The sequence below is a fragment of the Gouania willdenowi genome, chromosome 4, assembly GCF_900634775.1.
Source record: "Gouania willdenowi chromosome 4, fGouWil2.1, whole genome shotgun sequence".
In the NCBI taxonomy this organism is placed as follows: Eukaryota; Metazoa; Chordata; class Actinopteri; order Blenniiformes; family Gobiesocidae; genus Gouania; species Gouania willdenowi.
This window is the reverse complement of record NC_041047.1, coordinates 30,873,939-30,897,387: the sequence shown is the minus strand read 5'-3', so window position 1 is coordinate 30,897,387 and position 23,449 is coordinate 30,873,939. Positions and strand designations below refer to the sequence as shown.

General features: G+C 39.6%; 1 protein-coding gene across 1 annotated transcript in view; it reads right to left on the bottom strand.

Annotated features, from left to right (window-relative positions):
* Positions 1-23,449, bottom strand: part of cdh24a (cadherin 24, type 2a) — a 63,949-nt gene that overhangs the window by 19,400 nt on the left and 21,100 nt on the right. The window contains exons 3-5 of the mRNA XM_028445053.1: positions 20,849-21,143; positions 10,636-10,755; positions 10,100-10,267 (exon numbers count right to left, since the gene is read on the bottom strand). Of these exons, the coding sequence (XP_028300854.1) occupies positions 10,100-10,267; positions 10,636-10,755; positions 20,849-21,143 (583 nt within the window). The remainder of the gene's footprint in view (positions 1-10,099; positions 10,268-10,635; positions 10,756-20,848; positions 21,144-23,449) is intronic.

Sequence of the window (23,449 nt, the reverse complement as noted above, 5' to 3'; positions counted from 1 at the left end):
GATACAAATGTTTTTGTACAAAAAAGTTCAGGCGGAAGCCCACTGTGCCACAACTGTGTCAAAGTTTTCCACAAGTTTGGAAACAAGATTGTAACTGTAATATGTCAGTCAAATTGATTCCAATCATTGTTAGTCTTAATAAAAACACATCTATTTTTATTCAGATCTCTGCAGTGCCATACATAATGCTATTCTTTGATGCCGCTACATATGGATCTAGTTCAACAATGCTTTGACCAATCAGAATGTTTGACACTGCGTTGTAAACTGCTGCAACTCCAGTCACAAGACCATCACCCAGGACCTCAAATGGGAGCCAACCATCAGCTCCCTCATGAAGAAGGCCCAGCAGAGGATGTTCTTCCTGCTGCAGCTGAGGAAACTTAAGCTGCCAACCAAGATGCTGGTGCAGTTCTACACGGCCATCATCGAGTCCATCCTCACGTCCTCCATCACCATGTGGTACTCCGGCGCTACAGAACGGGACAGTAACCGACTGCAGCGCATTGTGCATGCTGCAGAGAGGGTGATTGGCTGTGAGGTCACATCTCTCCAGGACCTGTTCACCTCCAGGACCCGGAGGCCTGTGGGTCGGATCACAGCTGACCCCTCTCACCCCGGACAGAGACTATTCACCCCTCTCCCCTCAGGCAGGAGGCTACAGTCTATCCAGACCCATACCTCCCGCCACTTGAACAGTTTTTTCCCCTCCGCCATCAGACTCATGAACAAAAAACAAGTCTCTGTAGCTTAGTCACAGACTCATGGATGTAATCTGCACTTGCACTGTGTGGTGTGTTCACACATAGACCCGCTGCTATCGCTATCACTTAATCACTTTATATCACTTAATATCACTTTATACTCCTACACATTTGTAAATACAATCCCGCTGTTGTTCAATGTCAAATTGTTGTTGTCTTACCATATGTCACTTTTATTTTATCTTATTTAATATTTTTTATGCATGCCCCTATAGCCTTATAGTTTAAAGTTTAAAATTTTTTAGCTTATTTTTTATCTTAACTCTGTGTTATATGTTCTATGTCGCACGTTTGCAACGAGAAAAAATCCTAGTTTGTGAACCTGTTCTCAAACCATGGCAATAAAACTTATTCTGATTCTGATTCTTCTGTAGAAATTGGTGTTAACAAACACTTTGGGAGCGGCTTTAGCCCTGGCCAATAAGAGCTGGGTAAGGGAGGGACTGGCCATTTTAGAGCATCATTGGATGAATTTCTCGACTGAGAAGTGCTCAGATGTGTATAATGTACCCGACCTGTATATTCGTAGATTCACCTCGGCCTGTAGTTTCACGTAGGCTCTTGTTATAGAGCTCTGTGTTAATTCTGTGACTCACAGCAGTGGAAAAAGACTGAATTTGCTGAGTTGTCAACTTTTCCTTCTTTGAACATAATGGCCTGATACATGTGCTGTGGTCTTTTGTTCTGAATGTGGGTTAGCTACAGTTTTAGCTGAGTTTCTTAGGATTACTGAGAGGTATTGAATGTGTGACTTCATTCATTCTTTACAACATTTAGACCCATGAGAGTCACTACAGCTGAACCTGCCCCCGCCGGCGGGTCTGTTGGGGTTAAAGACGTTTTAAACATCTGCCTGACTCTGACTCTTTAATGGAGATTTAACCCTTACAGTTCTCTATTCACAAAGTCTAGGTCAAAAAAATAAAGCAATTCTCAGACCTCATGCTGGTCTCTTTGAACATTTTATAGCTTTTTTCTCAGCATTTCTTCCACATTTTTAGACAGAATGACTGATGATCAAAGCAGTTGCTTTCAGCTCTGGTCATCTGCGTTAATATTGTATGAATTACTGTTCACGATTCATGGCACACAGAAAATATAACATTCTCTAGGTTTTTCTCATATCTTTTTCACTTTTTTTTCATTATGAAGCTATTCACTAATTCACTCCTTAGCTTTGATTAGTTTCTAAACATAAAACCAACCTTTGGATTAAAATAAACATTTTTCTAGATGAATGTTATGGTTACCAATACATCAATGGTGTTAAAACCTGATTGTTTGGGTTAAAAAAAGGTGTATCACAATGTTATTCACACAATGTTGCAACACAGAGCCTCTAAAGTCTGGGAGAGAATGATTTTCTGTCTTTGTTGAGTTTGTGAGTTGGCTCTGTAATGAACTGACCACCTCTCCAGGCTGCACACAGCACCATGCACCCTAGAAGTGCCTGCTTTTGTTGGACTGAATAAGGAAATACATCATCACAGTGCCTTCACTCACACTTCCATTAGGTTTCTGGCTTGAAAGTTCATTGGGTGTTTTCTGGGTTATTAATCTCTGATAGTTGATGTGCTTTTCTCTCTCTCTCTCACTCTTTCTCTCTATGCCTCCAAGCAGGCAGAGGACTGTTATGAGTGATTAGGGCTACAGAACAGTGTGTGCTCAAATATTCTGACATTATGGGGCTTGTCCTTGGAGATACATTTAAAAATAATAAACAGATAACTATATCAGCTGTGATTGAAGAATATACATTTTTTATCTTCCAGTATTAAAGTATGGCTTTATTACCTTCAATATAAGGTAGTATTTACCACAATTTATTTATTATTTTTGAGACAAATTTTTTTTTGAAACAGGGAGATCTTACATGTTCCAACATCTTACCAACGTCAAAACATTACAGCACAACAGATATCCGTGTACACATATACTACACACATCACCCAACAACGCAAAATACATTTCCCCAAGTTGACCTGTCAGCCACTCCTCTTCCCCTCATCTTAAACAACACTTAAAACAATTGTATACATTTTTGAACCCAAAAAATAAATGAAATGAAATGAAATGTTGCTTAAAAAACACATTGTCACTCTCACTAACCCATTCATAAAGGTATCTTCTGAACCAGACCTTCCAAGGTCATTAAATCATTTGACTGTCAGAGAGAAAGCAAAGGTTTTATTTTGTCTACACCTCCACCGGCCCACCACCCGCCCCCCATCCACTCTGAGCCAAGGGAAGGTGTCCGTGGAGTGCCCAGAGAGGCAGCATGCCCGCGCCCCCCCCCCCGCAGCGGCTGCAATCCTCTTCCCCTCTCCGCCCTGCCCCCGCCCCCCAACACCCCTCCCCCATTTCCAACACCCACTGCCCCCCGCCTACGTGCTATGGTTTTCATGCTCTTCTGTGACTGTGTTTTTGCTTTGTGCATGTTCAATGAGGAGGTTTTTCCAAGCTTTACATTGAACTCCACAATACGAATTCAGTTTAAAACCAGCCTTTCCCCCCCTCACCTATCCTTCTGTTGTTACCCCTTTTTTCATCTAAATATGGGGCGCTGCTCTTATAACGACGCACAGTTTTCCCGCTCCTGTCTCCCCACGTTGGACGGGATGAAACTGAAATGAAATTTTGTTGCACTGTGACTTGTGCAATGACAAATAATGCTGATTCGGATATACCCTAACCCTAACCCTAACCCTTGGTGCATCTGGTTGTAACCACTTCTTAGTTGAGGCCTTCTGTCTCCCACAAGCAGTATTCTTGTTAAATATTTGTCTGCTGCAGATTGTGTATGCCACAATTTTATCCAAAGATTGACCTCACACCAAGAAAGATTCCATTACACTTTGAAGTGAATATGGATCAATATATTGATTCTGGATCACTTTCAAATGTTGAAAAATCTTTATCCCTCAACATTGGCGATCATGGTACTATGATTAAGATCAATGATCCAGATAATTGCCAATATCTGGCAACAAGGGTATTTGGCGCTTGGCGGAGGTTTGTGCTCTCTGAGCGATCGTGTTATTGGTGTTATGAAATTATGAAAGTTTTTTAATTCTGCAAAACATACACAGCCTCATAGTTCTATGAACTTTTCTATGAAAAGGGATTTGAGCGGTTGGTAAAGCGTAATTCTTCATTCATCTGTCCTACATTCCTCACTTTCTTTTGAAGTTGGTTCCCATCGGAGGGTGTGTTACCCACTAACCTTTGCTGGGCCCAAAAGTTTTCACATATTTACTAAGTGGGCTGTGGTATATTTTTCAGATTAGAAATGACTGTAGTAAAGTTTCATTTAGGTTGTTATATATCTTGAGCATAAATACAGATAAAAGAAGAAGACGTACATAATCATACAAATCAAGCATCAAAAAGGAGTAGATAAAAGTGAGACTTACAGTATATATTCCTACAATTTTTCCAATGTGTATTACATAAATGAAAAGATTTAACTTCTTCATGTAATAATAATAATAATAATAATAACGTATACTTTATTAATCACCATAGTGAAATTCTTCTCTGCATTTCACTTCACTTATAATCCAAAGAAAATTCATATAACTATCCCCCGCCCTCCTAAAAACAAACAGAACTGCTCTGAATTATTTGAGACCAATGTCCCACGGTGCAAAAATATTCTTTTTATCTTAAAAGCACAAAAAAGCAATATAAATTCACCCTGTCACGCAACAGAAACATTAACATGTTTACTGACTGCTTTGCTCCATAACAGTTTGGTTCAAAACATTGTGTCACCCAGTGTCACACCCACAACTTTATTTCCTAAACTCTCTCTTTTTTTTTTTTTTTTTTACATGTACCTTTCATTATTTTAATTTATGTGTCTACAGGTACTATATGGTTTCATAAGAACATACATTTAGTTTGGTTTCAATTCAGTGATACTTTATTCATGTCAAATTATTAATATTTTATTTGTGTTGTGACTGTCTCCTAAAGCCACTGAAGAATCTCCTCAACGTACAACGGTATTTGTGTCAACAGCAAACAGGTTCATTTATAACAAGTATTTACCCAACATGGCTGTAGAGAGGCTAGAGTACAACTGCATTATGACAAGATAAAAGATGATTCAACTAATAACCAGTACCAAAGTGAGGAGAAAGTAGAGAAAAATATTATTTATTTTGAGTTTTTGGATTATCTAAAGTGCAGTGGATGAAGAGCTAAATGATGCTTGGACTTTGAAAAGTAATTGAAATAGTTCACGGTCAGTTAGTGAACGTGTGAGCAGTTCCTGTGTGAGCGATGACATTGAATCGGGCTTGGGTCACGCAGGTTCCTCTCAATAATTCGATTTTAATTAATTCATTTCTCAGTTTTAAGCAGGGAATTTATGTGTGAAATGCATGGTAAAACAGAATACACTGTGGACAAAGACTAATTACTCAAACAAATAACCTCTAAACAGCAGAGCTGTTGCTATGTACACCAAGGACACAGTCACTAAATCCATCGCACAGAACAGAATTAAACACACATTACGGGACAAAGCCAGACATTATATCCATAACCACTCACTGAATTAAAAAACCAAAGGAAATGAATAGAAATCACTGAACAAATAACGGTGCCAGGAGACAGAAAGAACTAAATATCATGAGCACTATTGAAATGTAACGTAATCTATATGAAGTATGGTAATCCTTGAAGAGGGGACTGCCAGATGAAGAAAGGTGTGAGTAATAACATATATCTGTATAAGAGTATTACTGTATTGTAAAGTATCATCCATCACAAACAAGAGAAACAATAAAGGGAAGAATTTAAGCTTTTTCCTCCATCAAAATCTCCCGATCAGTAGAAGCTCTAAATCAATCTAATGCAAACCTGTATAAAAGTGCTGGGCAATATGGACCAAAATGGCAATATACAATATAAATCTTGATAATCTTATTTTAATTTAAGTCTGACCAGAAAGACAATTCAGGGTTAAATTTGCTGATGAATAAAACCACAGAGGCACATTTATAAACAAACAGCATGTGTGAGTGAGTTCTGTAGTGTGGCTTGTTTAGGGGAAGGTCTGGGTCCGGAGGCATTCAGTAATCAATCTAACTGTGTTTTTAATGCTGTTCTGAGAAGTAGTGAAAGCAGTGACTCCTAAAACAAATGCTTTAAAACAAAATAAGCTATAAATATATATATAGATATAGATATTTATCGTCAAAATAGAAAACGTGATATATCTTGAAACTCAATATATCGCCCACCCCTACTGTATAAACATAATTTTAAGGAGGATGTGTGTCCCCCCTGCTTTTTGTCAAAGGTAATTTTGTCCCCACTACTACACACAAATCCAGGGCTCTCAAGTGTCACATATTGAGTGTGACAAACACACAATTCAATGAATTCACATGCCACACATGACATTTCTCACGCTGAGAAATGGTAAAACTCGCTGCACATGGTCGTACCAAAGCCAAAGCACAGGGGCCTCACAAGTTTAGGGGCCGATCATGTTGGGGTCACATTATTCAGTAACTTTCCAGGTTTTCTATCAATCACGTCATGATTATTACGTATATGCTCTCACCATTCAGAATGCATGTGTGTCTGGTCTGTGTCCTACTGTGATTGAGTTACAGTGACAATGCAAAAAGGTTTGAGACCAGCACTCAAAATAGAAAACCAGATTGTGGGACAGAACTTCCAGAAAAATTGTTATTTCCCCCCTGAAAGTCAATTACAATTACATTCTCAATTACTGAAGTTCACAATGGAAAGAGTTCCTTTCGCCTCAGCCACAAAAATTGCTCAACAATAGGTCCATTTCATACTGCAGCTGTGACATAACCTTATATCTGATGTCCGGAGTTTCTGAGAAATTTATGTTTATATATCATTCTTTTGAAATCGGTGTCTGTCTGTGGTCATTCATATACATCAATGTATATAAGTCCCGCCTTCATCCTATAGACCCCTATACAGATTGCAAATTGCGCTGTGATCGCCCAGCCAATGATCTTCGACTTCCTGTAGCGGAGACTGTCAATCAAAGTGAATGCACGTGCGTAAACTGTGCACGGAAACAAGGCCGCGCATCACAAGAGCAAACAGGTGAATATGATTTATATATTGATATAGACCTATACCCGATGCAACCTTGTTATGTTCCACATTGCGCATGCACAAAAGTAGTGGCTTCGGTAGATTGGCAGAGGCAGAAGGAGGAAGTGGAGCTGTCATCGAGACGTTCGCTTTTCAAATTTCTCTTTCTCTCTTTTCATCCTCCGGATAATCGCTTTAATGTCATAGTAATAAAGAATTATTCTCACACCAAAACAACCTAAAAACATTCAGAATATGTTTATCTCATCACATGAAACCTTTCTAAATTATTTATTTTAGTGGCTGTAACCAAAGGAACTTTTACCCATGACTGACAAACAAGCGTGCGCTTAGTGCGTGAAAACAAGCCTGGAGCAAAATAAAGACGCAGACTTCTATACATCAGAGCGGCATTATAAACATCAAAAAAATATTTATCTTTGAAATACATTTCAGAAAGCTAACCTTGTATGGAATATGAGAATAATAATGTGTCGATGCTTGCTGTACAATCCTGTTCTATGAACATGTTTTGTCATGGTAACAGCATTTGATCTGATGTAATTCCAGCTGTGGTCCCAATGACCCTATAGGTTTATTCTTTTATATTCCAAATGGCTTAACCTGACCTTATTTGTGATGCGCGTTGAATCATTTGTTTACGTGCTGTCCCTGAGCTGTAAATCCTGTTGAGATGCAGGTGATGTATTTAACATGCAGATTGGAACATGAAGTTCACCAATGTTGGGAGTTGGTGTGATTCATATAGAAGTGTCGGCCTAGCTTTAGAGAGGTTTCTATTTAACACATGTATAATCACTTAAAACGTGAAAAAAGCAGTGCAGATGCATTTTATAGTTGCCGTACCTAAAGGAAAACCAATTATAGTCAAAGTCCCCCCACTTTTCAAAACTGACGCCCTTGTGTATAATCCAAATCCGTGTACTGTTCATTCTTTGGTTATTCCGTTTTAAAACCAAATCATAATTACAAATTAACAGCGTGATTATTTTGTTTTACTGACTTAAAACCAAAACACAAACACAGAAAAATCAAAAACCAGACAAGCAGCTTTTTCTGTTTTAAAATGAAATCTTCCGTTTGTGTGATACTTGGATATTTAAAGGAAACTATGGACGAGAGCGTCATGTTTTAATCTCACCATACAGAGGGGACCCACAGACGGGGGTGGACTTTTACTCCTGAACAAAAAACAGGAACAAAAGTCACATGACTGATGAACTGGTGAATTAAAATTGTTATTAATACATGAATGAATCCAAACAAAAAAGATGGACGTTACGTAAAACATGCACATTACGAATCCACTGGTGTCCCTCAACTCTTGTAATCAACTTCGGTGTGTGTTGATGGCTGCTGTCAGTGGCTCACGGTGTTAAAACGTGCACAATAAATATTTTTTACTGACCTCAAAAAAAACTATATTGTTTTTGCAAAATACATATTTAGTCCTAGTGTGGGCAGGGGTGCAGCGGACTTCAGTTCTGGTCCTGTTCGCTGTTTTCTCATTAATAATTTAATCTTATAACAGAAAAACACAGCCTATCTGGTTTCTGATTTTCTGTTTTGATTTTATGTCAGTAAAACTAAATAGCCACATTGTTTATGTGTTTTGATTTGGTTTTAAAATGGAATAACCAGAGAACGAACAGTACACGAATGAATCCAAATGTATAATCTATGATCGTCCGTGGTTCAGGTGATTGGCTGTTATACGTGGTCAGGGTGGACAATTGTAGTCAAAGAAACTTGGGGAGGGCTTGCTTTTGATACGTGTATGAAGAAAGGAATGTCTGTGCAATCATACAAAGAGTCTCCACAGAGTAAATGGCAAAGGAACTGATTTCAGTGCATATAATGTCTTAAATTAAATTAGATTAGGTGATAAACGCATTGGCAGCTTTGTCACCCATTATCTTCCATCTAAGACCCTGAGCCACATCTCCTTAGGATAATGACGCGTATCATGTGCTTCTACACCTTTCACAACTAAAAAGAAAGGCATGACTACAACTATCCAGAGTCTAATAAACTACAGCTTTAATTAACTATCTATTGTGAAGCACAATTGCCTTGAAATGTGCTGCGTTTATTAGACTGAGTGAAAGCTTTATTGAGCTAGTCTTTGTTTCAGTTATCGTCTAGCTCAAATTCCAGTCGGCCCTCGGAGCAGGCATAAAAGCACAGCCGGCGATCCGTGGCAGGTCGTGTCATTTCCTTGGCATCCCTAATCATGACTTCTGCACTTATTGTTATGGCTGCATAGCAACAAGCTGCAAATAGAAAGAAGCTTTTATTTTAATCAAAGTGCCGTCACCTCGCTGATTATTAATCCTTCAAATCCAGCACATAATGAAGAACATTTAGGAATCACGCTGCTCAAAGAGCATACTAAATGAGCTATTAGCCTGAGTTATGGCAGGATAGTCAAAGTGAAAATAATGACCTGCAATGAGTTGAGCAAGGAAGGGAGAAATAGTCAACATATTGAAAAATATATAACACACTGATGGCAATTGGGAATATTAAAAAGCTTTGAGATAACATCAGATTACAGCATAATATATCAACATTAAAGTGGATTTTTTTTAATGTGTAGGTGAATGAGACTGTCAAAAAGAAGCATTGTAAAAAAGTATTAGGAGGAAACAGGAGAAACGCAGTATACGTCTCAAAGTGTTGTACACATTTGGCAGTGATTTTACTGTCTATTGAAGCAGAAAGCACTGAACTTTAAGATCAAATATTAATGACATGGAACAGGGAAAAGCTCGGATAAGAAAAAGCAGACATGATCTTTCACTTTCTTTCACGTCAGGGCGTAGTCCATTTAAACTGCAGGGACCACAAGGAAGTGTTTGTATGAATGCTAATGGCCGGCTTTAGAGCAATGGCAGCTGTGTGATTGAAAATAACATTAAAACTTAAAAGAATTACAAACAATGGAGGAGGAACAGTGGATTGGCCAGATCATTATCTGGTCTTGGTCTAATCTGAAATCCGTCAAGGCAACGAGGTCCCAATGACGGTAAAAATATCAACACCTGTCACAAATGCCATTACAATATGTTTCATCATTGTATCTCTTCTAGACACACACACACACACACACACGCGCACACACGCACACGCACACACACACACACACACACATTCTACAAAGGGAAGACCTCGAAAGCAGCCAACAGTTATGTGGGGATCTGTTAACGTCAAAAGCTTACTTCTTCTGAAGCGAGGGGGGTTGTCATTGACGTCGCTTAGCTTCACAGTGACAGTGGTGGTCCCTGATAATCCACCCAGATGGCCCCCCATGTCTTTAGCCTGCAGGACCACCAGATATTCATCCTGCGTCTCCCTGTCCATGTCAGGGACGGCTGTCCGCAGGATGCCTGGTTGGAGAGCACAAAGGGACATAGAGCAGAAATCACACGGACAACAGATTTTAGTAGTGACACGTCGTCTCTCAACATTACCATCAAAGCGAGTCAGACGCATATATTTTAGAATTAGGCCGCTGCTAAGGATATGACTCCGGGCCACTTTTGTTTCTAAATCTAAACAGATCAAGTGAAACACAAGCAACTCCAATATCTAGCCATCCACAGTGGACATATGGCACCAGAGGATGTAACATCTTATATCTCAGAGCATCGCTGGGATTATCGCTGTTAAGTGTGATTAGGAACTGTCCAAGCTTTTTTATGAAGCGGCTTTAAAGGGTAATGTTGTAGTAAAAGATGCGGGAAAATGAGCTGACCTGTCTCAGGGTCCACAGAGAAAAAGTCCTGACCCTGAGTAATAGCGTACACCAGCCGGGCACTGTTTCCATATGTTGGGTCGTCAGCATCTCTGGCAGTGACCTGGATTATGGAAGTGCCTGTGAATGACAGGAAACACACGAGTGAATTAAAAAAGGCTTGTTAACAGCAAGTAGCCTGGCCATGAGAAGGGTTTAGTACCAAAACGCGGTTCCAATATGGCACCGGTTCCGACGTAAACTGTAGTAACCAGACCAAATAAAAACAAACATTTCGGTGCCCCCCCCGGTTGTTGATCGTGACGTCATTGCGGCTACTCAGCAGATTCAGCACACCCGTTGCTTATAACTGATAGCAAGAGAATAAAAGACCACATGGAGTTTACTTAAAAGCTGAACAATGCACTGTGTTTGATAACCTACGTGACCTGGAGCCAATCACATCAACAACAGCAGCAGCTGGTGTCGGCCTCCACGGACAAAGTGAAGTGAGTCCCGCTCCCAGCGCTGCCAGTGTGGCGGACATCATCACAGATGATGACATCAGTCTTTCCTCTTTGGGTGAAGTCGAGTAATTTAATGCCAGCTAATGGCAAGCTAGCAAACACCGTTGCCATTTAATGTGTGACAACAACATATGAGCAATGTCTATACTTCAATTCAGTGTCTGCTGACTTTCTGTTTAATGTTAAGCTCAAAACAAATCATGTTTGTAGAGAAAATGTTGAACTTAAGCTTTAACGCCACCAGATTTAAAAGGCGCAGTTTTGCATTTACATTATTACATTTGTTTTATTTGATATTATTTAAATGTTTTTGTTTATATTATTTCCATATATGTTTCTTGTATATATATTATTTAAGGCAATATTGTGTTCAATTTGGCCATTTTTTTACCGGTTTAAGCACTGGAACTGTTTAAAAAATACTGAGTAGGCACCAGTATAGGATAAAACCCAACCGATACCCAACCCTAGCCACGAGTTGTCATAATAAAACTTGATCTCAAATATAAAGTAGCTAAGAAGCTAACACCTGGATTTCCACTACAGCGATCAATAGTGTTACCACAAAGCCTAGGGGTGCATCGGAATAGTCTCTCCTATCTCCTTTCCTAATCCTACAAAAAGTCTCCCAATACCTTTCCTTAACCCCATGACGTCATCCACGGGGTTAAGGAAAAGTGTTAGGAGACTTTCTAAAGGAGTTAGGGAAAGGCCATCACGTTGTTTTGACAATCAGACGCACTTCCACTGGGTGACGTAATAATCAGACAGTGGTGAAGGATAGTGACGTCTGCCGTGGTGAAAAAACTATACATTTCCAAAAAAGAAGCAGATTTATAACACTTTCCCCTGTGCCTCTAACCTCAGATATATTATCAAATATCACAACGTTTGAATTGAAATCAAAGGGAAAAAGGCTACCAGGCAACAAGGAACAAAAGTAAAACACATTGGGAATAGTTGCTCATACTCACCTTCTACTCAGAAATCAACATTAATCCAAAATAAGTATGATTTCATGAAACTGTTATAATTTTGCAAAATATAGGCCTTCATAACGTCGTAGGCATACAAATGTACAACCTCACAAAGCATTCCGAGGTGAATAAAATATGTTGATTAAAACATAATTGTTTCTGATCCCTTTTTTTTTTGAACGACAGAGTGCTCTGCTTTCAGTCTTCGTGAGTTTCCGTGAACTCTCGGATGAGTGGATCCCTTTAAATGTTGTCGCTGCAAGGAATTGTGGGCCAGCATTATCTCGTCTCCTTTGGTAAAGGATGCATCGGTGTTTCCTAGGCTAAAGGCAGTTATAAAGGAAGCATTGAGCCAACTTTACTTAGCTTCAAGAGAATTTGAACACTCCTTATCATCGCCACCACTTAAGCACTTCCGGGGGTTAACGAAAGTGGATAGGAAAGGAGATAGGGGGGACTATTCGGACACACCATATAAGTATCAGATACTAAAACATCCATCTATCCATCCATTCATCCATTTTCTGACCCAGTTCTTTTTTTCAGGGTCACAGGGGTCTGCTGGTGCCCATCTCCAGCTCTCATTGGGCCTCCAATCAACCTAGCAGTCATGTTTCTGGATTGTGGGAGGAAGCCGGAGTACCCGGAGGAAACCCACACAGCACGGGGAGAACATGCAAACTTCACACAGAAGGTGTCTATCACAGGGCTTGAACCCAGGACCTTCTTGCTGTGAGGCGGAGGTGCTAACCACTACCCAACCATGTGTCCCTATATTAAAACATGTGGTATTTTATAAAAGCAAATAACTACTTCTCTACTGTCTATCTGCTTCAACAAGCCATAGGCTTGCTTTGCAAAATATCCAGTTTTGGTTTGGTACAATTATACTCCTTGAAGTGGAGCCAGATTTTGGGTGTTTATCTTTTCCTTTGCAAAAGCATTTCTAGGACACTGAAAATGGGGAACAGACAGCCATGAAGCAGCTGCAGAAATAGGTTTAGATCATGGTAGTACTCGCGGCCAGTCAGTGAGTTTGCAACGGCAACTTAAAAATAGACTTTCATTTTTTATTTCTACATTAAAATGTATCAAACAATTGTGTCATATGCTCCAAAATTGGGACTAATTAACATAAGTTAGCATGCTAACAGGCTCATGGTATCTCAGTATCATGTCCCAAGAAAAACAAATGCCTCCATTGGTTACACAGAACTTTTATGAGGACATAAACTGATGAAATTAAACTAAAGTATCCCATTGATTTTTTTGCATAAAATTTTTAAAAGAAGCTATTAGCTTTACTTTAGTCAACCAAATACATGTGCATATACACTGTAGATTTAGTAAAAACAGTTTAAGACATGATTTATTCCTTAAGAAAGTCACAAGCGTTCAAAAACCTGTAATAGAAGTAAAAAAGTTCTTCTTGTTTTGTTGAATTAAGTAAACTAGTACAGTGCCCGTCGGAAGTATGCATTCATGTGGGAGCATAAGGGTATAATTGCGTATTTTTGTATCTTTCTGTTGTGTTTTTGTGCATTTTTTGTATAATTATTGTTTTTGTTCCTCATTTTTATTTTTTTTTGTTTGATGTATTTTTCTGTAATGTATGTTTTTGGAGTCATTATGTGTATTTTTGTATCATTCTGTTGTCTTTTTGTGCATTTTTTGTACAATTAATGTTTTTTGTTGCCATTGCAGTGTGATTCTGGAATCTTTTTAAATCTTTTTGTAAATATTTAGTTTTGTGTATTTTGAGTCATTCTCATATGTTTGTTGTTTGGTGTATTTTTCTGAAATGTATGTATTTTGGAGTAATCATTAATAATATACAATATTAAATAATTATAAGGTAATATAATGATAATATAGCAATGCTAATAATACAATGAGAACACCAGTAACTAATACAATAGTAGTACAATTATACAATAACAATAACAAAATAATATAATGAAAATCCATGAACTATATTATAATAAAAACATAAAATAATAAGGTAATAGCAATAATAATAATACGATGAGAATACCAGTAACTATAAGATAAAAGAATATAATACAATAAAAAAGAATAATATAAGAATAGCAATAACAACTAGAACTGCAAGCAGTTATTAAAGGGGGCCAAGCCTTCCAGCGCGACTCGGCCCCCAGGTTTCGTGGAGCCCGTGGAAGTACGTCACGAAGGATGACGGGCTCGTGGCGAGCGTCAGGACACAGGCCAACGTGCCGTTTGCTGTGAACAGGTGGATATGAAGTTTTGGAAGATGTGATATAAAGTGTGAAAGTTACAGGCCATAATGCGTTTGCACCCATTATAGCACCACCTAGTGGTACACTTTTTGGTATGGGTGATCTGTGTGCTCTTCTATAGTTAACCTGTAAATTTCACAGCCCTCAACATATTACTTCAGCTGAAATAAAGGTTTGTTTATTTATATGTTATGATGTAATAAGTCACGCCCACTTTGACCAATCGTGAATACATTTGAGATATCGCCTCAGGAGGGACCCAAGATCATACCCACCAAATTTGGTAAAAATTGGTATTGCCATTTAAGAGATACAAATATTCCATTATTGCAGCGCCCCCTAGTGGCGTAATTTATCAAAATTTTACTTATACCCTTACAGTCACATGCCAACCAAGGATCTGAGATTTGGTGTTGTTAGCATTTATTTTGACTGAGATGTGCAACAGTTATGTATTTTTATAGCAAGCTAGAAAAATTTACTCAGTAATTATTCGCGTATATTTTTAAACAACAAAATTATTTTATCAACTTTAGATCAGGTCCAAATGAAGACCCTACATGCCAAGTTTCATGCTGATTGGACAAAACCCCAAAGAGGAATTTGAAAAAGTAGGTTTTTTATAGGTCGTGACTTACAAAAAGCAATGTGCTGTGGGAGTGGGCGTGGCCTATGTCAGTAGATGCGACTCTATGTAAGGAACATGTGGATATACATTTTTTGAAGATGTGAATTAAATTGTTAAAGTTAGATGCCAAAATATTTTTGCAATTATAGCGCCACCTAGTGGTGCAATTTTTGGTATGGTTGGACTGTGTGGTCTTCTATATCTACCCTGTAAATTTCACTGCCCTCAACATAATAATTCAGCAGTAATAAATCTGTGTACGTTCCCTATGTAGTGCACGCACGCACGCATGCGCATCAGCCGTGTGTGTGTGTTTGTTTGTGTACATTGTAGCTGCTAGCATCTTTCTTAGCACATAGAATAATATAAGAAGAAACACTCATTCCTCTGTGTGAAGAGTCAGAATGTTTGTGATACAATCGGCTAACGACCGTCAGCACAGCCACCGCCCATACTCATGGAGATGAAGGAGGAAGTGAAGTCTGTGACCCGAGATTTAAAGTAAGTTTGGAATCACGGGAATAATATTAAATAACCATGAAATATTAACTTTTTTTTTACCCAAACAAACGTCATGAAGTCGGAACCGGAAGTGGCGATAGATATAGATGGTGCGCTAGCGCCCCCTCACACCCTGAGGTCAAAAGTTGAATAGGTTTCATTTCGAGGCCCTCCAGAAGTGAAATAAAATTAAAATAAACATTTTGAAATGACCAAATTACTCCAAAATAACAGATACACACACTTGGGGTATTTGGAACCCGTTGACCAAGTTTCAGGTCGAACTCGCACCACGTCGGGGAGATATTTGCTCCACACACACGAACGCACGCACACACGCACACAGACCATCCTTGCTTTTATAGGGAGATAAAGACATCAAAATATGTGCTAGTAAATGTAACTGACAACCATCGTATTGAAAGATTTCATCTAATTTAAGAGGCTTTTAAAAGCTTCGCTAAGTGTACGAGATCCACATTACCTGGTTGTCTGAGAACATTGGATAAAACACATTTCTTTCCGTGCAAAATACATGTTTTGCTAAATCTTGATGACATTTAGCAAGTCCTCCCCAAATAGATTTATGCTTACTCTTTCCGATAAAATCTGTATTTCTTGTATGTTCATTATCAAAGTTCCCTGCACAAAATGTAAAAATAAATCATAATTCCAGTTCTAAATCTTATCTTTTTTAAATCCTTTTGTGGCGTACATGTTAACTTGTCAAAACAACTTCTCAGATATTTAAGTTCCCATACCAATTGGTCTCAGGGGATTTAGTGTGTGTGTTTTATGAATTATTTATTATTCTAACAACTCTGATGAACGACTCAATGTGTCATTTGTTTCTCAGGTTTACTCAGTTGTTTGCTGTAATAAAGCAATACTTTATTTCTTTTTATTTTTTCCTAACAAACTTTTACTCACATTCCTCTCGGGATTTCCACAAAGGAACAAAACACTTCTTTCCCACCAAAAACTGCACTATGCTTCGGGGGAAAACATTGATGGAAAAATAGCATCTGACCTTGTGGTTTTCTCCCATGACAAAGTAATCTATTATGCTTCTGTTGGATCACACAAAGAGCCCCAGCCAGCTTTTTTGATAAAATATCCACCTTATTCCGAGCTCACATAACCTGCACATATTATGGCAAAGACTTTACACTTCACTATTATATTTAACTGTTGCCAGTGAGTTAACAAGGTTAACAACATGATCATGCAAGCATGTTCTAGCCTTTTACACTCTATGCACAAAAAGATGATATGAAAAAGAACTCACATCCTGCATCCTTATCCAAAGTAAAAAACAGCAAAACTATGAACCATTTGAGAAGCAAAGACTTTGGCTGTCATTATAATAAATACACAGCAACTCTATCCTCCTACACCTAAAACCATTCCTGACAGCTGTCATTCCCTTTGAGGACACTGCGTTTTTTCCCCATTGCATTTGGTACCCAAATTTAAAATAAATAAAAATCATATAGCATGCTTTCTCAACCACATTATTCTGGCTTCCTTTGGTAAGGCAAGGTGAGGTAAGGTAAGATGTTAAAAAATACACCCGCCTAAAGGTAAGAGAGGAGAAGACTCACTTACATCACACCTTTCTGTGATGGAAGCTATCCGTCTTTGGAGGGTTCAAAAAACATTTCAATAACTGCATGTTACCTCCCGCGCTAGTCATTAGCACAGCCTCAAACAGCTACAGCACTCTGAAGGGAACGCCAGGTTATTAGAAGAGAAACAAACAAACAAAATAACTGAAGAAAGATTCATCACAGGCAGTTTATACAATGGTATCAATGAAATCATTATTTAACTTTTTCACCTTAATAAATCCTTCTCGTAGTCCCTCTGAGTTTAATACAAGTGTTTATGGGCTGATCGGGGGTCTTTCATTCCCCCCGCTGTCTGTGGCCAGAAAACAGCACTTGTAACTTTCCCTACCTATGCAGTCTTGCAGCTCTGTTCTCGCTACACCACATACTGCTTTATGACAGCCCAATACACACTAAACGCGACTGTAGCGACTACAGTCACTTCAATCACCAGTGATGAGTCGCTTGAACACAGTGGTGCTTTTTGGTCGCTTCATCGCTCCAGGACTCTGTGTGTGTGTGTGTGTGTGTGTGCGTGTGTGTGTGTGTGCGCGTGTCTGTGCAGCAGGGCAACAGGGAAGACAACTGGCTGATCACTTCTCTTATCATGAACAGCACCGTTTTAACTGTAAAAAATGATCAGCTTACTGAGTTACTAAAGGATGAGTTCACTCAGAATGTAAGCTTATTCAAGATTAACTGCTTTAATTTTGCCCCGGTATGTTTAGGAAACCTCCCGCTGCCCGTCTCACTGAAGCGGGAGGGAGGAGCTGCTGCCTCGGGGGTGCGGAGTCTTTACAACAGTGACATAACCAAAAGGGCCCTTTAGGGGGAGCGCTAAGCGCAAGTTACTAAGTTCTGCTTTAAAGGGTACCTGTCGTGAAAATGTATATATATAAAAAAAAAAATAGTTTATTGTATTACCAATAAACACAATATGTGCACCTTTTTATTAAAAGAAAAAAAACACATTAACTTTTCAGAACAATTTTATACCTTTGGGTATAAACTATGGGGTCGCCATTTTCAACAGTGTTCCGCTAGTCTACAATGGCGGAGTGTAAAGCCAATGGTTGCTATAACAACAAGAGAAAACCCCCACAGTAATATTTATTTTGCGTCTCGAAGCCAAATAATGACACTAAGTCAGAGTCAGCCGGACGTTGACTCCATAACATTGGTATGGGATACACACTTAAAAGTTTCCGTTCGGATAAAATTGGGTGATATGTTTTTTTTTTTTAATTTTGTTTATTGGTAATACATTAAACACATTTTTCTTGGACACATTTTCATTACAGGTACCCTTTAAAAATCAAACATCGTAACCTTCCCCAAGGAGGTTATGCCTTTGGTAACGTTCATCTTTATCTATTTGTCTGTGAAGAGACAAAATCTAATAAATGTATTTTGGCAAAATGTTCAGAAATATATACAAAATGGGATAAGGGACAAGTGCAAACATTTTGGTGACGATCTGGATCAATATCCTGAGTCTCGATCAGTTTTAAAAATCAAAAAACCCTATCATTCAACTGTTTGAGCTGGTTCTACAACACCTCCTGCTGGTGACTTTGCACATGATATGTGCCATTTCATAGCACAGCCAAGTGCTTGAAATGTCTTACAATGTTTTAAAGTGTGAATGATGATGTTACCAAAATCAGGATCAATGGTTCCCAACCTTCCTTGTCTTATGTATCCCCTTGAGCCTTTTTGTCATACCATGAGTACCCCCTCACTCATTCGTGTTCATGATTCTCCAAAAGTAGGACACAACACAACTGAATATTCAAAGCAAATAATTAACCTGCCTGTGTTCTGTTTGCTGTTGTTTGATATTGTAGTGATCAGCACATTGGCCTCACTGTATGAAGGTACTTGGTTTAACTCTGGGGATGGACATGGAGAATGTTGACCTGTCAGGGTTTTTGGCGCCTTGGCCTTAATGTAAGCAGTGCAAAGCTTCAGCAGACTCCCACGATAAAGCAGGCATAGAACATGAAAAAAATCAAATAAATCGATTGATTCACTATTAAATGGCCTTTTTCTAAACAAAATCTGAAAATCTTTGTTTCTGCATCAAACAAACCTAAGATAACAGCAATGTAGTTGTTGCATTGTGTAGTAATCTATGTGGACCATCTTTGGTACCATGGCAACTATAGGTTTAATGGGAAAGACAAGTAGGTTGTCATTTATGTCGTGTCACACACTCATTCACTGAGGCAGGCAATTTCCCCGGCTCCAATTACCCTCACACACACACACATGCCTTGGGACTGTTGGAGGATGCTGGTGTAATAGCGAAAAACACTGAAACTTCACACAGAAAGGTTATCAGAAAGTTGGATAATTGAACCTTGGCCTTGTTACTGGGAAGTTGCTGTAAATTATTTAATTACATAAGCATGATTTATTAATATATAATTGTAAGTAATCTGATGAAAGACATATTTTTATTCAAGTGTCAATTTGGGTTATAGAGAGACTGTCTTTGTCCTAAGTTAGTAGAAATCAATATTTCCATGTACTGGTATCTTTTTTAATAGATAGGTGAGCCCCAGTTGAGTATGTGGGACAAGTAGGGCTGGGTGTTATGGACCAAAACTCTCTAAATGGCAATATACGATATAAATCTTGGTAATTTTATTTCAAATTAAGTCGAACTTCAAAGACAATTCTGGGTTAAATTTGCTGATGCAAAATGCCACACAGGCACATTTATTAACAAACAGTTGCAAAATATGTGACAATTTAGTTTTTTTCTTCTTTAAAGGTGCAGTCCGTGACTCTCAGATCCCTCTCTCCCCCTCCCTCCCCGCTGCTCTCTTGCCCTGCCTCCAAACTTTCCAAAGTCTCTCCCTCACAGGAGCTAACAAGCTAACGTTAGCCAGACAGCAACATCAAAGTAATATAACATGCTCTGTTAAAAGCATATTACTGCAGCGCTTCTCTCTCTAAATGTGCACACACCTCAGCAGCAACAACACAGTGTCACACGGAGGCTGCTGCGTGCACACAAACAACACATGCACCACAGAGTTCTAGTGTAACAATTACAAATCAAACATAATGTAAATCAAGCAGCAGTAATTACCTTTTAAGCAGAAAAGTCACCAATTCCATCTTCTACTCCTCCAGACCACACACTAAAAAAGACGGCGCTCTAGCTCCGGGAAAGGGGCGGGGACTGTGAGCAACAGCTGTCAGACAGCCCATCAAACACAATCCTGGCTCTGATTGGTTCTTTTTGTTCGGTCGCGGTGCATTCTGGCAATCTGCCAAAGGCAGCAGGAGCAGCGGGGGGGGGACTCAATGAGCCTGTTTTTTTCACACAAACTACTAGCTGTCCTTACATAGTGACAGCTTTAGCAAATATAACAAAAAGTCAGTTTTATAAGAGTTGTAGACTGCACCTTTAAGGGACAGCACCTGTGAGTTTGTTCTGTAGTGTGGTTTGTTAAGGGGAAAGTCTGGGTTAGAATACACTCAGAAATGCACTGAGAAGAAGTGAAAGTAGCAACTCATAAAACAAGTATTTTAAAACCAAACAAGCTATAAAAACATATATTTATATAGGCAAAATTGTAATTTTCTACATCAACAAAATAGAAAACTTGATATATCTTGAATCTCGATATATCGCCCAGCCCTAGAGACAACATAACAAGTTTGGAAGGTCTTTTCAGTTTGAGCTTTCCAGATTGAAGTTTTTGCAATGTGCACTTACCTATGTGGGCCATCTCTGGTACCATAGCAACATAAGGTTCATTGAGAAAGACAGGTGGGTTGTCATTGATGTCCTGCACTCTGATGATGAACTCTGACGAGGGCTCCAGGGCTCGACCGGTCTCACGGTTGGTTGCCGTGGCGATGAGGCGGTACTGGTCCTTCTCCTCTCGATCCAGAGCTTTTGTGACATGTATGTTGCCTGTGTTGCTGTCAATAACAAAGACAGAGCCAACTCCTTCTCCCTCCAGGGTGTACTTGGTGTGTCCATCGCCTCTGTCCATGTCAGTGTGCAGCTGAAAGAATCCAATCCACACACACAAAGTTGATTACTGCAACACCTTCAATGGATCGACAGGCTCGGAGCTGAGCAGGAATCGCTCATTAACACCTCAGTTTGTCTGGCAAGCGCCTCGGACCTGATTATGTGAAACAGGGTGATTTATGTTAAGACGAGACGTGTTCAGTGAGTCTGAAATGACTGGCACCAGGTGTGGCGGATGCATTTGGGACCAGAATGACTAGTGATGCGAGGAGCTAATTAAATCATTGGACCAAACATGGCCACTGGGAGCTTTGTTGAGGGCAAATCCACATCACGGCAGCGGATGTCATACATGTACGCTCACAGATGCATCACACAGGCAGCATCCATCCATCCCTTCATTCTATCTCCTTGAAAAGCCATCTGCACCACTTCCCAAAACCTTTTAAAAGCCACCTATTTCACCATTCCTTATTTCTCTCTCTTACACAGTTTGCCCATCTGCTCACAATGGACTCCCCCACTCTGCCACTCAGATGATGTTTTGCTCTCTGGTGCAGAATACTGGTTCAGTATTTAATGGGAGGGGAGTAGTGAAAGCTGGATAGGTAAAAGGCCAAACTCAGAAATAGAAAGCTAAAGAGATTACTCAGCCTTCATCACACTCAGCTTTCTGACCAGTACTCGTCTCATCTCTTTATCCTTAAGGCACATCTGCACATGCTCATAATCCATGAGACTTGCTCACAACCTTTGCTGTGGACCCCCGATACACATGAGAACCAGAGCCTTGACTTTAACCAACAGCTGCAGCCCTGCATATTTACTAATGCACACAGCAGCTTCCTGTCATTTGTTTTGGTCAAACTAATTCATTTCGAGATGAAAACTCAACACATTTTTTATTGCTACCCTTATGTGATGCATTGGGTTCGTCCAATCATTAGTGTGCTTAAGACAGATGCCAACTTAAAAGTAACTACATAATCACTACATTCAGCAACGCATTTCAAGAACATATGTTCGCACAGCTGACACACTCTGCACAGCGTGCATGCGTCACCATAAGATTAGCTTATATTGTGTGTGACAAAGTGCGTGTATGGGCAGGGAGGATGAAGTTAGGGATTATAGAGACTCATGATAGCATACCCTACAAATTGCTTGATAAGGGACTCAACAGTATTTCTATTCATCCCTCACACTCGCACCCACTCCGTGCTTTCTTCCTTGGAGCAGGCTTTGAATTTGATCTGACACTTCACCACCAGAGATATCTTTGTTCAAGATGGAGCCTTTCCTCACTCCCTACTCCCCCCCATCCACACTTCACTCCCCTCCGCTTCCACTTCTCTATCCAGACCTTCTCTCCTCACTGTCTAATTGCTGGCACAGTCCTGCTGGGCTTCTTTCAGCATTGGAAAAAACTCTCTCCCGGCAGGGAAGAATGGAATCCACCTCGTCCAAACAAAGCAAGAAAAAGTGGAAACTGTCTCTTCTAATCCTTTTGTCACTTCCTCTCCCACTCTGTTAATCTCAATTTTCTCCTCCTCTCCATCATGCAGTACATCCACCTCCGGGTCTAGATCTGCTTTGCACCACTTTTCTTGTGACAGCCTTTCTGTCTTGCTTTTCCCACTGGTTGATGCACCTGTGATTCAAACTGTTGATGACTTGCCTCAAATCTTCCACTGGCCATGACTTTGACTTTGACACGGTCGTTTCTCAAGTTCTCTATTTTCAGGAAACAAAAGTATTCCTTCACGGAGAAGTGGCTGTGCTTATAAACGCCCTCACGATGCAGAGACTGTAACGCATAAATATCAATATCAGCATGTTGTGCATGCAGAGGAATGAACGCTCCCACGTGTCTACTGATTGCATGAACACACCCCACCCTGACTGTATCAATAACAACCAGAGAGGAAGATTAAACATTTATGAGGTGCAAGCCGCACTGGTAAGAATCCAATCTAAAGTGTCACTATAAAGTATACTGCTGCCTGTAAAGTGGCTGGCAGCATTCCCTATTAGCATTACAGCTGATATAATCCTACTTGGGGTATAGCATGGCTGCCAGCAGCTGCATTAGTGTGGAGTGGTTGACTATGGAATGCTACGAGTAAACCTCTGGGATTGGATAGCTCAGGTGTGGTGTGGATTAAATCATCTCTGTTGCGTTTTGTGTGGCGACATCGACAGCTGTTAAAGGTTGTTGTTGTGAAAGCAGAAGATTCATTACATGAGTGTGAGAGCTCACTTGGGTTTTATTTTTTTCTCCTCAGTGCAGAAAATGGTGGTTATAAATGGCATCCTTAAAAAAATGACTACAGAGCA